The sequence below is a fragment of the Fundulus heteroclitus genome, chromosome 24 (assembly GCF_011125445.2).
Source record: "Fundulus heteroclitus isolate FHET01 chromosome 24, MU-UCD_Fhet_4.1, whole genome shotgun sequence".
NCBI classification, from domain to species: domain Eukaryota; kingdom Metazoa; phylum Chordata; class Actinopteri; order Cyprinodontiformes; family Fundulidae; genus Fundulus; species Fundulus heteroclitus.
Genome location: NC_046384.1, coordinates 915,966 through 938,030, shown reverse-complemented (window position 1 = coordinate 938,030; position 22,065 = coordinate 915,966). Strand labels below are relative to the sequence as shown.

General features: G+C 40.4%; 1 protein-coding gene across 1 annotated transcript; it reads right to left on the bottom strand.

Annotated features, from left to right (window-relative positions):
* Positions 1 to 1,987: 1,987 nt before the first annotated feature.
* LOC105921997 (zinc finger protein OZF) lies at positions 1,988 to 6,457 on the bottom strand. The gene is made up of 3 exons (XM_036128491.1): positions 6,434 to 6,457; positions 4,947 to 6,005; positions 1,988 to 2,275 (listed from the first exon to the last, which is right to left on the bottom strand). The coding sequence occupies exons 1-3, from the start codon at positions 6,455 to 6,457 to the stop codon at positions 1,988 to 1,990; spliced, it is 1,371 nt and encodes a 456-aa protein (XP_035984384.1).
* Between the last annotated feature and the right edge of the window lie 15,608 nt (positions 6,458 to 22,065).

The following is a 22,065-nucleotide window of genomic DNA, read 5'->3' as shown; positions in this document are numbered from 1 at the left end:
TGTATCTCTGGAATGAAATTATTGACAAAGTAACTACCAAAACAGAGATACTTTCCAAGATAGCCCATTTGAAAATGCAAAGCAAAACAAACTATACCAGCACAATTAAAAAAACAAAAACGATTAAAAACAGAACAAAATAACAGTTAAGTCTTTGCAAAATATTCAAACATGTGGTCACTTTGAAGCAGGGTCGTTACCGAATTTGATCATTCAGATAAATATATAATAATGACCTTTTCTCAGTATCTCATCAGAGTTCAAGTCCATTTTCCACAGTCTCGCTTGATAACACGTCACCCAATTGTCCGTGAACCATGACTCCACCTCAAGACATAGGAACAATAGAAAATAAAATACATGAGCAAAACTAGAACTTTAAAGACAACACCAACAGTAAAAACCATGACCTTTACTGTCACATCAGAACGGATTTTTATTTTATTTTTTCCCAGTGTCCTGTCTGGCAATGTGGCAATAAGAATTGTTGTCTTAATGCCAAAAAGAGCTCAACAGATTTTACTTTCACAAGTGGAGCAGTACGGCTTTTGCCATTGTTCTCCGCTTGATTTATGCATGTGAATAGTTTCAGCTTACATTTTCACAGGGTGTTTTCTTTAAACATTTACAATAACATTTTAAAGCTTCCAAAAAATATATAAGCTGTGAGAAGACTAAAATAAATTCCACTTAACCCTATTTGGTCCATTTATCAGATTAAAGACTTTTAATTGGTTACATTTTAGCAAAACAAACATCTTATTCAAACTATTGGTAGAAAAACAAAAAACATTCTTATGAATATCTGCTTCAGGCTTTGTTACACACAGTCAAGCCATTCATCAATGACAATAACCTCTTGACAATTAGATTCAGACATACTTTAATGATCCCAGGGGGAAATTACTTTTGTTACATGCTCCAGAATACACACATTGTTATATATATTTACAACATTCCACACAAGGTATTACCATATCACAATAGTCACCATCACTTCACTTGGGAATCCCAGTGAAGTGATGGTGACTTGCGCAAGAACAGTGCAGAGAATACATAAAAGACAGTTACGGAGGGGGGGTGTTAGGATAACTGAGGGAGGCGTTGTAGAGATTGATAGCCACAGGCAGGAATGATTTCCTGTGGTGCTCAGTGGTGCATCTGGGTAAGAGGAGCCTTCTGCTAAAAGAGCTCATCTGCTGGGTCAGTGTGTCATGGAGTTGGTGTGAGACATTGTCTAAGATGGACTGTAGCCTGGACAGCATCCTCCTCTCTGCCACTGCCGTCAGAAAGTCCAGCTCCTCCCCCACAACATCCCCCGCCCTCCTGATCACTTTGTTTAGTCTGTTGTTGTCGGCCGCCCTCAGCCCGCTGCCCCAGCATGTGACAGTGAAGAAGAGCGTGCCGGCAACAACAGGCTCATAAAATATCCTCAACAGCGTCTCACAGATGTTGAAGGACCTCAGCATTCTCAGGAAGAGTCGGCTTTGACCCTTTTTGTAGCCGGCCTCAGTGTTTCTAGTCCAGCCAAGCCTATTGTTAAAGTACACTCCCAGGTACTTATACTCCTCCACAGTGTCTACAGGGACCCCCTGGATGGAAACAGGGGTCACATGTGTTTTTGTCCCCCTCAGATCCACTATTAGCTCCTTAGTCTTTGTCACGTTGAGCTTCAGCTCACTTGGTTCAGCTCACTCCAAGTGACAAAGTTGATCACCAATTACCTATATTCACTCTCGTCACCCCCTTCAATGCAGCCAACTATTGCTGAGTCATCAGAAAACTTCTGAAGGTGACAGGACTCAGTGCGATAGTTGAAGTCTGAGGTGAAGAGGGTGAAGAGGAAGGGGGAGAGGACAGTCCCCTGAGGGGCCCCAGTGTTGCTGACCACCCTGTCAGACACAGTTCTGTAGGCGTACATACTGTGGTCTGCCCGTCAGGTAATCAACAATCCAGGACACGATGGGTGCCTGCACCTGCATCACAGTTATCTTCTGATGATTCTCACAGTGCTCGCTGGCTTGTCCAGGTGAGTGTAGACTCTGTTCAGCAGGTAGATGATGCTGTCCTCAACTCCCAGGTGGGGCTGGTAGGCGAACTGTAGTGGATCAGTGAAGGGCCTGGCCATGGGCCGTAGCTTCTCCAGGACTAGCCTCTCAAAGGTCTTCATGATGTGGGACGTCAGTGCTACCGGTCTGTAGTCCTGAGGGCCGCTAGGTCCCGGCGTCCTTGGCACAGGAACGAGGCAGGATGACTTCCACAGCACGGGGACTCTCTGAAGGTGCATGCTCAGGCTGAAGACAAAGCTAAGCACACCACACAGCTGATTGGCACAAGCTTTGAGCACCCTGGGGAAAACACCATCAGGGCCTGCAGCTTTTCCGGAATGCAGTCTGGTAAGCCGTCTTCTCACCATGTCAGGTGTGAAGGATATTGTAGTGGCAGCAGCAGGGGGAGGGGTGAGGACCTCAGATCGTGGGGGACGTGAGCAGGGGGGAGGGGTGGAGTCGGTGGATGTGGATTGGTGTGGTGAGGAGCGGACAGGGGGTCTGACCGGAGGAGGAGTGGGGGGTGGATCTGGCCTTGTAGGCAAAACAGCAGCGGGGTGACGTGGGGGGTGGGCAGCAGTATCAAACCTATTAAAAAATAAGCTCAGTTCATTGGCCCGGTCCACGCTACTTTCCAACCCTATGCCAGAGGACTTCTGGAACCCTGTTATGGCCCTTATCCCACTCCACACATCTTTCACATTGTTGGTCTGCAGTTTATTCTCCAGCTTCCTCCCATATTTGTCCTTAGCCTCCCTGATTTTACACTTGAGTACTCCTTGAACCCTCCTCATGTCTTCACGATTGCCATCTCTGAATGCCCTCTTCTTCTCATTTAGAATGGCCTTTTAAATGTACAATTTTTGACTATTCTGCCACAACTACAGTATTTTGATCTAATTTTCTAATTAGATAAATTAGATTCTAATTAACTCCCCCCAATTAGTGAGACGGATGAGCCGTTCTCTCCCCACACAGTTTATTCTTGGACGCATAGATGACAAACTCTAAGATCATCTTCCACTTGTAAACTAGCTCAAAAACTCTGCAACACTTTCCTACGAGTCAACCATCGCACCTCAGTGATAAAGCACCTCGTCATGTTCAGCATACAGATTTGGGAAAAATTGACCAAACAGCCGTGATTTCAAAGCTCTGGATTTCACAAAGTTAACTGCAGTGATGCTGTGTTCAGAACAGAAGATCTGGGTCCATGTCTCTGGAAACTAGTGTATTTCAACCCTCCAGACCACTAAGGTCTTCTTATTCAAGTCTAATCTGGTAAACGGCTTGTACTTGGACAGCACTAGTCAGACGACCCTAAAGCACTTTACAACCTGTAAAAAGTTGACTTACTATATTCTACCAACTGGAATAAATTTCCAGAAGACTGTAAAAAGTGCATGAATGCCGGAGTTCTTAAATCAAGATTATAAACACATTTGTTTAGGATTGCCTTTGACTGTTCTAGTTAAATTGTTAAATGAAACATTGTTTAAATTTGTAGTCCATTTTTTTTTGTTTTTATTTCCCTACATTTAAATTAGGGCTGGACAATATTGAAATATGCATTTTTTATGCATTTTTTATCGATAAGCTTTTTTTCTATAATTATTGAAAATATTTAAAACCATATTTTATGTGCAGCTCTGCTGGACATTATATGATATTGCTAAATGATTTAATTTTAATAAAGAACACAAACACGGAATTCCAATGAAATCTTTATTTAACCAACTTTAACCATAACAGAATTTTTTTTAAAAGAAAAATAACTTGAGACCTGAGTTATGTTATTAAATACTGACAAAGAATAAACTAAAGTGACCAGTAAAATGACCAAAATAAACATAAATAAATTAATAGAATAGCCTATTTAGGTGGGAATAGTACACTAGTTGCTGCTCAGGTTCCATTCTCTTTCTATATAGTTAATTGAGAGGCTGATGCAGGGCTGAGGTCCGATGTTTTGGCGTGGGAAGACACAAATTGAAGCTCATTTTGCACTGATTCCTAGCACTAGTTGAACCATTTAGGTAGCGCTGTTAGAGAAAAACTTGCGTCCCGGAACTTTATATCGCGGATATAGAGTGTCGAGTAATTGTTTGAAGCCAGGTTTTTCAGCTGCAGAGAACAGCAGACATATCCATCACTATGAAGCATGTTACTGCGTGCGTGATGTCCTAATGCCGTTTGGACACTTTGCCATTTTATCACAAAGAAGGGAGCCCAGTTTAGCTGATATACCTGCTTTGTTTTGGAAAAACTTCCAGAAGATTCCTACGAAATGCGCGGCTGCACAGCTCGTGCTGCTGCGGGTGTGAGCGGCTGAGCGGCTTACGTGATGAAACAAGTTGGTTGCGTTACCAGACTTTGTTTTTACTGGTTCCTTGCAAATTTTACAAATCACTGGTTTATTTCTGTCAGACTGGCGAACTAGTAAAACCCCATTTTGGGACAGTTTCCTCCGCCGCTCCTTGCTGCTACATATTCACATGCTCTGTGTTGTGGTTTGAGAGGGCGGTGCTTTGTGACGGCGTGCCTGGGTCCGCGATTACGATTGGTTGAGAGGAAGTAGTGACTTTAGTATCAACTAATATGATAGGCTGAAAGGAAGGAAGGAAAACTGTCTATATCGAAGTTTTATCGACCTTTTTTTTCCTATTGCGCCACATCTATCGATCGATATATATTGTTATTGAATTATCGTCCAGCCCTAATTTAAATCATGTAAAGCCCTTTGCATTGTCCTTGTATTGAAATGTGCTGTGCAAAAAAACTTGTCTTGTCCTGCATTCCTGCATTGTATGTTTTTTTTCTATGCCTGTGTAAATTAGATTTATTGCTAAATCTTTTTCCACATAGATCACAACAGAAAGGCTTCTGTCCTGTATGGACTCTCATGTGTGTGTTTAAAGTTTCTTTTCGACTAAAGGCTTGTCCACATAGATCACAACAGAAAGGCTTCTGTCCTGTATGGATTCTCATGTGTTTGTTTAAATCTGATTTTTCGCTAAATCTTTTTCCACATAGATCACAACAGAAAGGCTTCTGTCCTGTATGGATTCTCATGTGAGTGCTTAAACTAGCTTTCTGGCTAAATCTTTTTCCACATAGCTCACAACAGAAAGGCTTCTGTCCTGTATGGATTCTCATGTGTGCGTTTAAATTTGATTTGCAGGTAAATCTTTGTTTACATATATCACAACAAAAAGGCTTCTGTCCTGTATGGATAATCATGTGTGTGTTTAAATTTGATTTGCAGGTAAATCTTTTTCCACATAAATCACAACAGAAAGGCTTCTGTCCTGCATGGATTCTCATGTGTGTGTTTAAATTAGATTTGTGGCTAAAGCTTTTTCCACATAGGCCACAACTGAAAGGCTTCTGTCCTGTATGGATTCTCATGTGTATGTTTAAAAGTGATTTTCGACGAAAGCTTTGTCCACATAAATCACAACAGAAAGGCTTCTGTCCTGTATGGATTCTCACGTGTATGTTTAAAAGTGATTTTCGACTAAATCTTTGTCCGCATAGATCACAACAGAATGGCTTCTGTCCTGTATGGATTCTCATGTGTGTGTTTAAATTAGATTTCTGGTTAAATCTTTTTCCACATAGAACACAACAGAAAGGCTTCTCTCCTGTGTGGATTCTCATGTGTGTGTTTAAAGTTGATTTTCCCGTAAATGTTTTGCCACAGTCTTTGCAGCTAAGCTTAACTCCTGTGTGGCCTTTCCTACATTTTTTCTTCTCTGTGGAAGATTTATTATATCCAGAGTCTGACAAGTGTTTCTGCTCAGACAAAGGGTGCTCTACATCACCGTCCTGTTCATCGTCCTCAGTGTCTTCAGTCTCCAAAAAAATTGAAGCATCTCCATGATCTTGTATTCTGACGGATTCTTCTCCATCATTCTCTTCTGGAAGCTCTCCGTCTTCAATTTGGTCTGGATAAAGCTGTGAGAGCAGCAGAGACTGTTCATCATCTAGACTCTTTATGGGAGGAGCAGAAACTGGAAACCTGATGGTATTAATCACCTCCTTCCCTCTGAGCTGCTCTCCTGGTAGACTGATGTATACTCCCTCCTGTTCCTCCTTGATGCGGGGGGGCTTTGGGTCATGCAGGTCAGCACGAGGTCTGTGGTCTAAAGAAGCTTCTTCTTTAACAATGAGCTGCTGCTTAACATCTGCAGGAAACATTGAAACACATGAAAAAATATTTTGATCTCAGCCTGAACTGAGGCACATTTTAATTCAGACATATTTAGGAAATTTTATTGGATTAAATTCTTTGAAAGAACATGCAGAACAGTAAAGAACAGAAAAGAACATGGCTGTTATAACCCCTGCAAAAAGTCAGTTCTTTGTAGAGCAACCTAGTTTACCTTAAAGTGCTGATGACACGACATTGACCTTTTCAGTCATGCTTTTAGGGTCTGTCCAATGTGCCTAATGTGTCCATGTCCACACGTGAAAAAGCATCAGATTATAAGGCACACCATCAAGTTTTCAGAAAGTTTAAGGACTTTAAGTGTCCTTGATAGTCCGAAAAATACAGTGATAAAATGTGTGTAAGGAAATACAATTTTACATAAAATTTACAAGTTTTGACTATACTTGTACGGGGGAGTGGTGGCTGAGTGGTTAGAGCACAGAGCTTCGGTCCCAGAGGTTCTGAGTTCAACTCCCACAAGCTGCCATTCTGGGTCCCTGAGCAAGACCCTTAACCCCCAATTGCTCCCCAGGCGCCGCACAGTGGCAGCCCACTGCTCCCCAAGGGGATGGGTAAGATGCAGAAGTGAATTTCTCCATTGTGAGATCAATAAAGTTTAATTATTAATATTATTATTATTATTATTATTATTATTACTGCCACAACTACAGTATTTTGATCTAATTTTCTAATTAGATAAATTAGATTCTAATTAACTCACCAAATGATGTGAATATGTTAATCCACACAAAGCTATTTTCCCAGCCCACGCGTTCAAAATAAGACAGGTTAGCAACACTTTTTTATCTTGGGATTATATTCATTATACAGACCCCTGTTCCCTCGATGGAACCAGCACCAGGAGACAACATGGATCAGGACCGAGATAGGGAGCTGGACATGGAGCCCTCCAAACATCCACACCCCCTCGCCTGAAAATGTAATCCCACCCCAACACTAACATTCTAACAACTCTCAACACACATGACTATAGACCAGTTCACGCGTGACGTCAGCGCTACATCCGGGTCCGCTGGTAGGCAAAAACAGTACTGCTCTCGTCTACTACATGACAAAACGGGTGATTTAGAGCGTACTTTTAGTTAGTTTATTTTTGGAATCTAAACAATGCCTACGACTTGTTGTGCTCCCGGTTGCACACAGAGGCATTCCAAATCGTTGGATGTACGTTTCTGTCGTTTACCGAAGGAGGAAGGACGAAGAAAGAAATGGATATTTTCAATGAAAAGAGCGCAGGCAGACACTCCCAATTGACTGGGGGAGACATCAGACTACGACAGAATTTGCAGTCTACACTTCATCTCCGGTAAATACAACTTAATTCTGCTCTAGTCATTGTTCTACTTAAGTAGTGGTGGAGGGGAGGTGGCGATCGCTAGACGGGGCCGGGGGAAGCGGCTGCTGCTGCAAGCCGCCGCATCATTTTAGTTTTGTTTGTGCAATCAGTGTGCAATAATGTTCACCAGACAGCGGCTGCATTACACCCCTCTTCACGCGCGCTAGTACATCTGTGTTTACGCTGCAATGTCACCGACACCCCCACCTATTTTAACAAGACAAAAACACCAAAATAATCCGTTGTGAACAATGTTTTTTAACCTACCGGGCGGGTCTTCCTCTCTGCTAAGGCGCGGTCTGTGTCCGACTCTGCTTTCTGCTGTTACACAAACATGTCTGAACATCCATTCATCCATTTTCTGACCCGCTTAATCCCTCATGGGGTCGTGGGGGTTGTGTTTATGTCCCGATATAAAATAATTGTAGCCGTCCAGTGGTTTCATGGCTTTCGTGCTCTATCGTCTGTACTGGCCTGCGTGTTTATAAGGCAGCTGTATATGTCGCGGTACGGAACACTTGGCCAGCATTTCACAGACTCCCTCCGTCCCTTCAGGATTTTGCTGTGTGGATCTGGCAATCTGATACCATCAACCATCAACTTACTCTTAAAACGATCTTGTGATACGTTATCTAAAGAAGAAAAATACCTGGAGAACTCGTTGTTTCCTTTGTTTGTGCCCGCCATTGTGTTCGCCTTTTGCCTACCAGTCCGGCGCGCATGCGCGAAAAACCCGCATCAAAACAATAACAATGAACTGGTCTATAGACATCCAGGCTGGGTTCACGCCCACTCCCCCCCACAAGGGAAACACTGAAGAGGGGTGGGGGGGGGGGGGTTTGGGGGGGGGGAGGGCATTAGCCATGAGATGTTAAAGGAGATCATTAGCTATACCAAAAACTAATACGTTCGTGGTTATTTAATGAATTTAGCATTAATCAATAAGAAAAAAAAGCATAAATTGTCGTCTGGATCACTGTGTATGGGGGTGGCCATTACTGCCCATATTTGGCCACTTGACATCACATCCTGTGACATAACATCGAGGAGAGCAAACTCAATAGGAGCTGTTGTACACAGCTGTGATCAGAAACAATTATTTTGGATTTCCAGAGGACTTCACCATTGAAATTCGCGAGAGCTATTGTTGAAGCAACAATGCTCACGTGCATGGCAGTTGGATGTAACAATACATCGGGTAAAAGTGAAAAAAACATTAGTTTTTTCAACTTTCCGATTCATCATCCACCAAGTGTTCTTTTGTTGGATTACCTACTTGAAGAGAGAGGATTTGCCATCGTACTTCTGGCCAGAGAGAAAACACGTCGTCTGTAGCCAACATTTAGAAGAAGAACGTCTCCAAGATGACATGAGAGCGAGACTTTTTTAGTAGGATTTTCTTTTTTATAATGTAGAATTTGCCGGAACATTTGTTTACCTGATCAGAGCGGCTGAGGGATACGACACACTTAAAAAGCTCACTGTTGTGAAGCCCACTTATTTTATGCAACTTGGGTCTTATTTTTTCTAAAGTCACTTGTAACTTTCATGAGTTGTGAGTTGCAGTTTTTTTTGGGCTTGTTTCAGAAAGTGAAGTCGATTGTTTTGGCTCTAAACTAAGTGATGCCGAAATATCCCTCCGCCTTATACCTACTGCAGCTCATCCTAACAGGAGCAGAGAGTAAACTCAGAAGGAGCCGCTCTGGCCGTATTTTCTGCAGTTTACGGTTGCAATAATTGATGATAACTGCTGAAAGTAGATTAGGTGGTGCAGATCACCATTTTGAGCAGAGATTGGTTCTAAAGATGAGTTTTATACTCATCTTATAACACAGCAGAACCCAACCCATAAACCGTACTTTAATGCTTATTTATTGTCTTTTTATGTCTCTAAAATGTAAAATTAGTATTACTTTTATTTTAAATGCTTAATACCATGTCTATCTTTGTTTAAGGGGTTAAAAAAAATATTTTGGCATGAAAACGGATATTTATTTACAAGGGGACAGATAGGGCATTGGGATCTACAGTCGATCCCGCGACCTGACGTCACAAACTGGGAGGAGGCAGTACTGTTCTTCACCAAGATGGCTGCCCCCATAAAAAGACCTTCAAATGAAAATTACTCTTAATTAAAAAAAGCTTATCATTTATTGAACAGTATGCAATAATTTTATATTTAAAGTACTTTCAGCAGTTTGAATTCTGATTTTGACCGGACTTCTCCTTTAGAGTCCAAAGCCCCCTCTACCAGCTCAACAGGCCCCAAAGCCCCCCAGCACCCCAGAGGCCAGGTAGGGCCAGATACCCGGTTATATGATACATAAGGCAGTGAAAACCATGCAAACCAGCAAGCAAACTGAGGGGGAAGGTGAAATTTTACAACTAAGGCACTAAGTCCTTACATATCTGGACCCAGAACCTCTTACAGGTGTACATAACCATAACGCATGAATATAATTGTCAGGATTATTGCCTGTGCACTGTGGACAGATATTAGACTGTGCAAAACCCACCTTGAATAATCTTTGACCTGTACAGTATAGTGTACTCTGTGAAGGATTTTGTATTGTATTAGTTGTAAATTTGGGTTTCTTGTCATTTTTTGAAAGGATTATACCAGATGGGAGTACGACTGCATGGGATAAGAGATGACTCCGACATTTTAAGAAACTCCCACCACGCTGTCAGAGAAGAGCTGATGTTAATATTTTTAAAACATGTATGCTGTTTTATTTTTGAGCTAATAAACGAAAAATTTGAAGTCATGAAATTATTGAATATTTTCTGTTCTGTGTCTATCCAGGGATCATCTAAGGGATTATGTTTTATCCATTGTATGTATGTATTGTAGATGTATTGTAGCCAATTTGCTAAGCAGTAGTGATAGGAGTTAAGCAGATCTAGTCCCCCTCTATCTTTAGTTTTCTGTAGTGTCTTTAAACTGATGGGGGGGGGGGGGTATTTTTAAAAAAAAATTGGAGATAAAGGAGTCGAGAGATTTAAACCACTCAGATGGTGGTTTATCTGGGATAATCTCAAATAAATTATTAATTCTAGGCAAAACCATAATTTTAATTGAAGCAACTGTACCCATAAGTGAAATTGGAAGCGATTTCCATCTTTCAAGATCCTCTTCTATCTTTTTTAAAAGTGGGATGTGGTTACGTTTTTGTAAATCCGCCAATTTAGACGACACAGTAATACCCAAATGTTTAATACTTCCTGATTGCAGTTGTAAATCTAGGGGGTTCTGTAAAGAGCAGTTAATTGGCAGTACTGTTGATTTAGACCAATTTATAGAGTAATCTGAGACTTTTAAGCAAGATTCTAGTAATCTAATTACCTGAGAGGGAAGTGTTTGAGTGCTGGAGATAGAGAAGTACATTATCATCATAAAGACTGATTATATGTTCTATTTTTATGCATTTTACACCTTTTAACAACCTTAATTTGTTGCTGCTAGTGGTTGAAAAATAATGAGAAAAAGTGAAGGGGAAAGTGGGCATCCTTGCCTAGTGCCCCTCTGGAGACAAAAGCTGGAAGATGTTTGGTTATTTGTTCTAACACAGGCTGTTGGGAAGCTGTATAAAATTACCCATATATATAAAAAAACATTTCCAAAACCAAATTTATGTAGAGTATGTAATAAAAATTTCAAACTAACTCCACCAAATGTTTTTTCTGCATCTAAAGACAATATATTGGATTCAATATTTTTACTGTAGGAATAATCTATTAAATTAAGTAATCAGCATGCATTTGTTGATGACTACCTTCCTTAAATCAAACCAGTTTGATCAGGGTGTATTATGAGAGGAGTGCCTTTAATTGCTTTGCAAAAGCTTTACAGATTATTTTAACATCCACGTTAATAAGGGATATGGGACGATAGCTGGTAGGAAACACAGGATCTTTGCCTGGCTTAAGTAGGAGACTGATGGTAGCAGAATTCATATTGGCTGGGAATCTGCCATTCTCCTGAGTTTCCTGCAACATTTTGTGAAACGCTGGTGCCAGAATATTCCAGAACTCTTTATAAAACTCAGCAGGGAAGAAATCCATCTGGACCTGGAGCCTTTTTATTGGGCATGCTTTTGAGAGCTTCCTGAATTTCAGCTGTTGTCAGCGGTGAATCCAGGGTCATAATTTATGAATTGTTATTTTATCCAGAAATTACTTCTTGTCACTATCTGATGGACTATCTGCAATGTGTCAGATCACATAATGTATTACCAGTTGAGTCTCTGACTGCCAATATAGTTGTTGTTTTTTTTGTTTGTTTTTCTTAGGTGATTAGCTAAGAAGCTAACTTCATGACTTATTGCCATGTCCTGAATTTTCTATTTAAAGTTTTTGCAATAAAAGACATAATTTGTAGGGAAGACACTGTATTTATATATATATATATATATATATATATATATATATATATATATATATATATATATATATGTGTGTGTGTGTGTGTGTGAGAGAGAGAGAGAGTGTGTGTGCTTTGTTCCTTTTCTTTTTCTCTGTTTGCCTCATTGCTAATAACTGTGTTTAACTATCCGTGTGTTTGTAACTGTCACACCTGAATTTCCCCATTGCGGGACAATAAAAGAATAATGATTCTGATTAATTTCTGTATGTTGTCTAAATTGTGGCAGGATTGGTCCTCCACAGAAGATAAACCAAAACGTGTTGTTTGGAGTAACTTTCCCAGGTAGACAGACAAGAAGAAATTGGTGCTGAATGTTGCTACATGCTTAACTAGCATTAACACCTCCTGTGCTACATGCTAAGCTAGCATTAGCACCTCCTAAGCAGGGCTGCAGGCTTAGCCAGTTTTCTGGAGGAAACCCTGCAACGAGTTCTGATGAAGAGGAGGAATCCATCAGCTGCTGAAAACGGCTCCTAAACTTTAGCTCCATCCACACAGTTAGCATGAAGAAGGAAATCTCCAAACCTGATCGGTGCAGCAGAACTCTGGGCTGGAAAACATCCCCCATCATTGGTGTCTCCTCTGCTGCGTCCTGCCGCTCTTTGAGCTCCTGCTTCTCTCCAGTTTCTCCGCTGTGCCTCCAGCTGCTGGACGTCTTTCCAGACTTCATCACTGCAGCAGCTGCTGCTCTATTTCAGATTCACCAACACTCTGGCCTCACAGCAAAACAAGAACAAAGAACCCGGTAGTGATGGGTCTGGCAACACTGATGCTCCGGCGCATGCGTCGAGCTCATAGAACAAAACCCGTGTCGGTGCCACTCATAGACATAATATAAAAGTAGACCCCGCATTGACTGTAGCTGCGTAGGAATTACGGCCGCCATCTTGGAGCGGTCGAACTGCTGAACACACTAATGATGCCTCAGCACTGTGCGGCTCATTTTTGTTTAAATCGAGGGACTATTTACGTCAGGGCTCAAGGGATAACTTTTCACCAGAAAGATGAAAAGATATTGTTTAGATTTTTTATTACTGTGAATGCAGTAGGCATTTACAGTTATTGAGATCCTCTTTCGCGTTTTTACTGTTTAAAGTTTGATTCGCTTCTCCTCCTACAGTTTTTGTCCGATTTCAACCATTCAACTTTTAAACTATTCAGCTTCTTCTGGAATCGATGGCTATATCTTTTTGTACTTTTAACTTTTCAACTTTTTAAAATATTCAGCTTTTTCAGCAAATTTTCAGCTTTTTTCTCTCCCATAGGAAATTAATGTAATTCGCTAAAATTCCGCTCATTTCAGCTGCTTTTTAACAGCTTACTGCTTCAGCCTACTTTCAGCTAGAAACGCCATTCAACTTTTAAAATGTAGTGATATCTTTCAGCTATTATGGTATATTTCAGCTTTTTCATATCTTTTACCATTTTCATATAGTACCTCCTTAAAATAATTTTGGCTTTTTAAGAAATTCAGCAAATAACATGCGTTGCTATGGTCGTCAAGGAGGCAGTTATAGAGTGCACACTCTAGAAATTCAACAAATTAATCTTCTCCGAACAACTTCTTCTCACTCGCTCAATTTTCAACCTATCTACATAAATTATACATCAAAACGTAGGCATTTTTGTCTGGATTCAGGAAATGTAACCCTCATTGGTGTAGCATTTATAGATTTTTTGCAAATCACCTCAGAGCGACACAAACCCGAAACCTCCCCCATTCATTTCCTATGGAGCAGTTTTGAAAAATGACGTCTGAAAATCCAAAACATCCCACGTTTTCGCATCGTCGCTACTCCTAAACCGTTAAATGTACAGGCATGAGACTTTTACACATGAATGTCCCAACCCTTCTGGCACTCACAAAAAAGGATTTTTTTGGATAACTGTTACGGTTTTGCCACAGGAGCAATTTGTTCGGGAGTAGCGAATGTGCAAAATCCTGAAAATGCTTTAGAGCTGCATTTTTCCACATGATCCACTATTTTACATTGTCGCTGTGCCTACACCGATTTTTGTACAAACATAAAAATGAGCAACATAGTCCTCAAAAGCCTGCTGATACTCACAGTGAAAGAATTATTTTGATATCTCTTATACTTTTTCAGCTAGAGCAATTTGTTTGGGACCGTTTTTAGAGGATTTTTGAAATTCCTTAAAAATCCCCTTTATATCATAATTTTTTACCAAATTTTTTCAGTAGAATGGCCCGCTGCAGGTGTGTCAGTGAGTTTTCATGACGGCGGAACTCTGAGGGCCAGAGGGACAGGCTCCATTGGAATAAAATGGCAACTTTCGACACCCACCTCAGTGGCTGTGATTAATGTAGGAAGCTGAAATTCGCACAGTCACTTCCTCTTGACATTTTAAGATTTTCAAGTGACTTTCAGCCATGTCATTTTTCTGTCCCATTTTGGATTTCACATGCTTTCCTATTGGGCCTTTGCTTCCAACAGGACCTGGCATGATGCCCAGAAACGACCCAATTGGCCAATACAGCACCACCCACCTGTGGGAAATGGCGCTACACGCCATTTTGGTCAAATGTTGAGTTCTGGGCCCAGATGTGTTGAGGCAGAGTTGCTAAAGGCGGCCAATCTGACCCATGAACTTTGGTCACGTTTGGTGACATTAAGTATTGGCACCCCTTTTTGAGGCACTTCCCAGTACAGGATTTGGACCAAACTGACAGAATACAATTACCCGGTAATACTGAACACAACCATGTTAGCGGCTAACTGTTAGCATGTTGCTAACCGGATGTAGCTCTAGGAAGCACGGACAAACTTCTGCTTTACAGAGTCTGTACCTACTTTATACAGAATGCTCCTCAATAAGTTTGGGCCTTGTCACGTAAAGTATCTCCAAGTTAGGAGGTGTCAAACATCCAATGCTTTTCAATGGGGGCGAAACCCCTTATACACCCTAGAAATGCAGGCCCACATATGGCTACAGTATATTCAAGTTTGAAATTCTACTTCTGCTTTGTTAAACGATTCAGTGTTTAGAATGAGTTAGGAAATGTTTGGTGCCTTTCCCTCAGTTTTTTCTTCTTCTAATCATTCAGCTATTGTTCTTTCATGTTCAAATTCTTCAACTCTTTCAAATTTTTCAACTTTTTCAACTTCTTCAACTTTTTCAACTTCTTTAACTTTTTCAACTTCTTCAATGCTTTTCAGCTATTTTTTCTCTTCTTCAAAGATCTTCTGCATCTTTTGCTCAATCATTCAGCTATCTGCATTCACAGTGCATTTTCACAGGAAATGCAAATTTTTCTAGTTAGAATGTGATTTTTATATTAGGTAGAGAGATACAGTTCTACTACACGTCCAAGTGTTTGTGACTTAGTCTCTTCAAAATTGCATCTGCTCCGTGAAGGCATCAGAGCTTTGTTAGACAATAGTGAACAAACAGCATGTATACCTATATATATATATATATATATATATATATATATATATATATATATATATATATATATATATATATATATATATATAAAATATATATATATATCGCGGTTCACCTTTCACGGTATCGCTGCTTCAAGGATTTGCATTAATGAGCCGTTCATTACAGTTCTCAAACATAGTCGATGGTGGCATGTCGGTTTATAAGAATCTTTTTACCCAGAAGAAAAAAGAGCAACAACAACTACCGATAACTATGTTCTTCTCCCGAAAAAAACGCACCTGCACCGTGGGCTTTAGAAGAAAAAAAATGCTACAGAGCGGAGTCAGGATTCAGCGGCTCAGTCAGAAGAGCAGTGAAATACACACGAGTAACTATTTGTCCTACTGTACTTTGCATTTTTTTTCATAATCATTTTTCATTTTCTCCTGTTCAAATCCAATGATTCGGCACTGATCTCTGCAATTTAAAGCCTTCAGTTCGTATTGATGATTAAAATTATTATTTTATAGCACAGTAGTTATTTGTAAGTAAAAAACCCTCTATCCAGTACTTTTGTTTGTTAAACAAATGGTTCATGCAAAATAAAGGTTACTATTTCACAGATTTCGCCTATCACAGTTTTTTTTTGAAACATATGTATATATATTAAATTAAATTAGATTAGATTCAACTTTATTGTCACTACACAGGTACAGGTACAAGGCAATGAAATGCAGTTTAGGTCTGACCAGAAGTGCAATAGCAGCAAGTGCAGGATAAACAATGGTTCCATGTGTACAGGACATGTGTTATTACTGAATAAATATAGAGATGGATACTATTATAAACAGAATTTTACTGATAGATTTGTCCTATGAGTATAATATATAGATAACTAGTATTGTGAACTAAATTTACAGCTGGATATGTACCGAATATAACATACAGGTAGATATTACTATGAATAGAGTTTTACAGATATGTACAATAGCATAATATACAGATGATTATTATAACAGAGTTTACATGTACTATGAATATATGTACAGATGGCTATTACTATAGGCAGAATTATGAGCATGATATATAGGTAGCTATTACTGTAAAATAAATGCAGAATCTGGAGAGACCGTGAGCCTCACGATCTGCTCGCGCCGCCACCGTGGTCAATTTTTTTATTTTTTTATTTCCAGGTCATTTCAGTGTCTTACACTTCCTTGCTTGGAAGTATGGCTCGAGCTTAAGACCCTTGGAAAATAACTGTTTTGCGCAGCTTCTTGCATGTGGTGGCACTCTGTAACTCCTGTATACTTAATGCAATGCAGCCTTAGTTTGTGAAATTCAGATTGAAAAAATTAAAAAGCATAAACTATGGTCCATCTGTTGGGTTTCTGTATTGTTCTCACCAAGTATAACTCATCTTCAGAACCATGTGATGTACTTTCAATAGTTATCCCCGGTTATTGCAACCGTAAGCTGCAGAAAAACGGGTCAAAGTTCCTCCCTCTGCGTTTAGTCTCGTTGGCCTTTATGCCAGCCTTGAGTAGAAGAGACCCATCCAATATGGCGGCGACTCAGAACGCGCTCCAGCACGTAACGAGGCGTCTGCGTACACAATGTCTATGGCAGTGACACTCCCCTAAATGTGCAGCCATGTTAAACCTTTCTGGGTTCTTTGTCCTTGTTTTGCTGTGAGGCCAGAATCTGGAGTGTTGGAGAATCTGAAAGAGAGCAGCAGCTGCTGCAGGTGATGAAGTCTGGAAAGAAGTCCAGCAGCTGGAGGCACAGCGGAGAAACTGGAGGGAAGCAGGAGCTCAAAGAGCGACAGGACGCAGCAGAGGAGACACCAATGATGGGGGATGTTTTCCAGCCCAGAGTTCTGCTGCACCCATCGGGTTTGGAGATTTCCTTCTTCATGCTAACTGTGTGGATGGAGCTAAAGTTTAGGAGCCGTTTTCAGCAGCTGATGGATTCCTCCTCTTCATCAGAACTCGTTGCAGGGTTTCCCCCAGAAAACTGGCTAAGCCTGCAGCTCTGCTTAGGAGGTGCTAATGCTAGCTTAGCATGTAGCATAGAGGTGCTAATGAAATTAGTCAATAAAATAAACGTTTGGCAAAAAATAAACTACCACATACATTTGTGTTTCATTAAATGCAACAAAATAATAAAAATAGATTTGTTCAATAAATGACCAACTAAAGAGCTACAAACTATATATTTGTATTTCAATATTTAACAGTCTATGCTTTAAAGAAATTTTTTTTTGTTTAAACCACTCACTTTCGAGCATCCGTTTTTCTTGAACACTTAATTTAATTTTTGTTCCATATTTGCATGTTCTCCCTGTGCATGCGTGGGTTCTCTCCGGGTACTCCGGCTTCCTCCCACAGACCAAAAACATGACTGTTAGGTTAGTTGGCTTCTCCAAATTGTCCTTAGGTGTGAATGTGTGCGTGAATGGTTGTTTGTCCTGTTTGTCTCTGTGTTGCCCTGCGACAGACTGGCGACCTGTCCAGGGTGTACCCTGCCTCTCACCCATTGAACGCTGGAGATAGGCACCAGCACCCCCCGCGACCCCATGAGGGATAAAGCGGTTTGGAAAATGGATGGATAATTCTGAAACACTGATCTAATTCCAGCCCTAACTCCCTCTTGTCTGCAAGTTGTGAAAAACATGGACGCTCGTGTTCCTGATTGCTTGCCACTGTTGCCATGGCTACAATAATATGGGGATGAGTGGTCAGGGTGACTAACTGTTGCTGTGGAGCCAAACATGAAGCTTTTGTTAAACTGTTGGTACCTCTTACATGGGTGGTTAAACAAAACAGAAACAGGGCTTCTTCTGGCTTACCCACAAAATTACCAGTTTTGGAGATGAACCAGAAAACCTGTCCTGTCGTCAGATTGTTCCACCTGAGCTGCTGATCCCTGCATCTCTTCCAGAGTAGCCATTGTCACCTTGACTGCTTCTCTCATCAAAGCTCTCCTTGTCAGACCCAAACGAGGCTCTTTGGACCTTCCACACTGGCTCTAATAACTTAACTGGCTAAAAATGATAAAGAATCATAGATATAACAGAGGCAGAACTTAGCAGTTATTGAATGTTTTAACAGAATAATTGCTACAAGTGATACCAGTGATCATTTTAGGTTGAAACTGTCAGTTCCTGAGGTTCAGTTTTCTCTACACTGCTGATCAAAATTTTTTCTCTAAATTTAATATTTTACTATTGTTGTAACATTGTAAAGATGTAGTTGTTTATAAAGCATGTAATGTGTTTCAGTGTTGGCTGCAGATGTTAAAGAAGAGGCTCCTGAAGAACAGAGTCTTGAGGAGGAGCAGCAGGAGTCAGAGCCCCTCCACATAAAGGAGGAACAGGAGAAACCCGGGGTCCATCAGGAAGGAGAGCAGCTCCTTGTGAAGGAGGAGACTGATAGCAGGTTTCCATTAACTGCTGCTCCTATCAACAGTAAGGATTGGTTTACTTTGTTTCTGTGTACTGTGTTGCAGCTAAAGGCCAAAACTCTCTGGATTCATTAGCTTCCAATCAGACAAAATATTGGTTCTGTCTAACTCTACGTGCTCCGATCCTATATCTTAAAAAACGTAAAAAATGGCGGCTCTGACTAGGGTCCAGCCACAGATCCCCTTATTTGCCTGGTTGAGCGTTTATGTTAGAGAAGGGCTGAACGATTTTGGAAAATAATCCAAATGCAATTTTATTGAGAAGCAGGTTCTGGGTTCACCGTCTCGTGACCCAAAAGCAGCTTTGGAGCATTGAACAGGTTGACGGTCTTGAGATGCCCCAGCCAGAGCATGAAGATATATGCTGTCATACCATGATAGAATGATTTTGAACAGCGCACCTGTGGTTCTTGTATTTTTTGATGGACCTGCATGAATGGATCATATAAAACAGTAAAGTAAACGGTAAAGCCCTCCTGCTTAGACGTTCATATCCAACGACGGCATTTCTCTGCAATCTTATGGGGTTTAGAAAAGGAAATAAAAAAATTTAAAAAGTCTATCATAATGTCACGATGGCCATATCGAGAGTCACTCTGGCAGACTCCGAAGCATCAGTGTTTCGTTGTTGTTATTATTATATTTACTGATGCAATATTCGGGACAGAGCTGTCTGCTTCTACACAGCTTGTCCGACCACAACATGGCTGTAACGCAGGCGCACTGCCTGTTCTAAATTTAGTAGTTGAACGTCATTTGAAGAATGCCCCATTACCATGAATAAAATGCTGTTTTTGACCACAATAACATGAGTCAAGTGTTAAGACAGCCTCCTCGGTTTAAAGATTAGCTAGCCTACATAAAGATGACGATTAGACTAAATAAATGAAAAAAAGTGCAAAAAATTTACAATTTTAGTCCATCTTTTACATCCATCCGGATCTTCATTTGCTGTCGGGAAATTGTGAAAACTGAATGGAGGTTTACTACCATGTTTCTTCTTTCTGTCTTTGGGTGAACTCAGTGGAGCCTTAAAATCATGTTTTTTGTCACCTTTAAAGCCTATAAAGTCCATTACAGCCACTGAACATTGTACAAAGTGCCCTAGTCATTGTACAACACGTTTAATATTAATTAATCAAAACCAGCGTTTGCTACCTGGACTCCACATAAATTATTATGACTGCTGGGTTTGTTTGTTAGCCAATTGTTATGCGCAATTTACTTATTAGATTTGTTTAAAGCATAGATTACAACAATAAAGGAAATAAATATGTGGCTTTTACTAGGGCTGGATATCTATTCAAATTTCAAGAATCGATTAGATTCCGATTCTCAAGCTTTGGATTCAATTATTTTCAATCCGAGCCGATCCTAAACTGGATTGCTCATATTAAAACTATTTTTCAGCTGTTAACTGAGTTTCATGACTGTGTAGTTACGGAACATTTTGATAATAGTATCATATTGACACTGTAAACTGTAAATTAATAAAGTACTGGTAGTTAATGGCGACTGAAACGACCAAATCCTCTTCCTGAATGTGGTGACAATTGCTTTCACAAACGTGCTGTGGGGCAGAATACCCAAACACATCCAGGGTAGAAAACAGAGACAACAGAGATATCTACAGCTGCTATTTGTATTCAATTAAAAAGTACTTTATTAAACCAAAAGGAAAAATTAATTTTGACACTAACCTGGTGCATTATTAAAATATAACATAAAAAATTCACCTCCCCGACCGGAGTGTGAAGGCTCCTGTGATGCATGTTGCGTCCATGCTTCTGACCACTAGGTGGAGCTTGGTGCCTTGTTTTGTTTTTGTCCAGGTGAGGTCTCAAAGCAACTACTAAACAGACTAACAAAATCGGCTCTCGTGTGCTTTACTGATTAAAAACATAATATTATAACTCCCACATACTTGGACATGCTTTGCGCAGACTGAGAGCCTCGCAGACTCTTGTCTAAATTTCTTGTGATTCCAAAAAAAAGTTAAAAACCAAAACACTGGACTTTTTTCTGAAGTTTGAAGACGTTTCGCATCCCATCCAGAAAGCTTTCTCAATTCAAATGTCTGGAGTAGTGTGGAGTTTGAAGCTTTATACTATTCCCCAAAAAGGCCTTGTTATGGCTTAGATAGCATGCAAATTAAACCGAAACTGGTCCACTTCTTTGCAATGGGGAGTCGCCATAACAATGAGCTTCCTCTGGAGGAAACTTCATCTGCCTGAGGGCTGTGAAATCATAGATGCATAATTATTACCAACCTGGTTATATGTACACCTTACTGATAACAGCGTTTCAGTCTCGAGTCGGGTCGTAATGGTATAAATATTGTCTGCATTGATGTACTGGGCTTTGAACCTGGGGTTCAGAAAGTATGCAACATCCAAAACCTCCTGGATGCTTGGGTTACTGTTACTTATTATTGAGGTAAGCCAGGACCTACGTTTCTTATTGACATAGTCGGGACACTGTCCTCTTGGTCTTCAGCCAGGACTGATGTGGACAGAGGGTAAAGATCTGGTTTGAGGTAGGAGATGCTGACATACTCCTCCCCAGAGAGAGCATCAGTCCAGGAGAGGATGCAGTGCCTTGTGAACAGACTCCCAACACCTCAATATCTCACCAGGTTGAGATCAGGGAGCATGCATATCGGTCCACTGACAATACCTGAGTGATGGCTTTGATCTGCTCTAGCACCCTTGCAACCCTAATTTCTTTGTCATCTTGTTCATCTTGTTGTGCAATCAGTGATGAGGCTGTGCTCAGAAGGTTTGAGCTCTCTTGTGCTTCAGTCATTGCTGCCTTCTTCCAGCTGTGGGAGAAGTGCCACACCACCTTCTTGCCCTAATGCTCTCAAAACTCGGTCATCTTTGAGTGCATGTCCTGTAATATAAAATTATATAATAGTGTAATTTATAGTTTTAATTGTGATAAAAGTTAACAAATTTTAAATAAAGACTTTCACATTCTTTCAGTCAACCCATTACAACCCACACACACACACACACACGACAACATATGTGTCGTATTTATGTATACTTTTCCACCTGAGCTGAATGTCACAAAATAAATATAGGTCTATGTTATAAATAGGAAATAAGATATTTTTTTCCACTGAAAAACATATTTGCTGTTTCAGATAGAGGGAGATAAT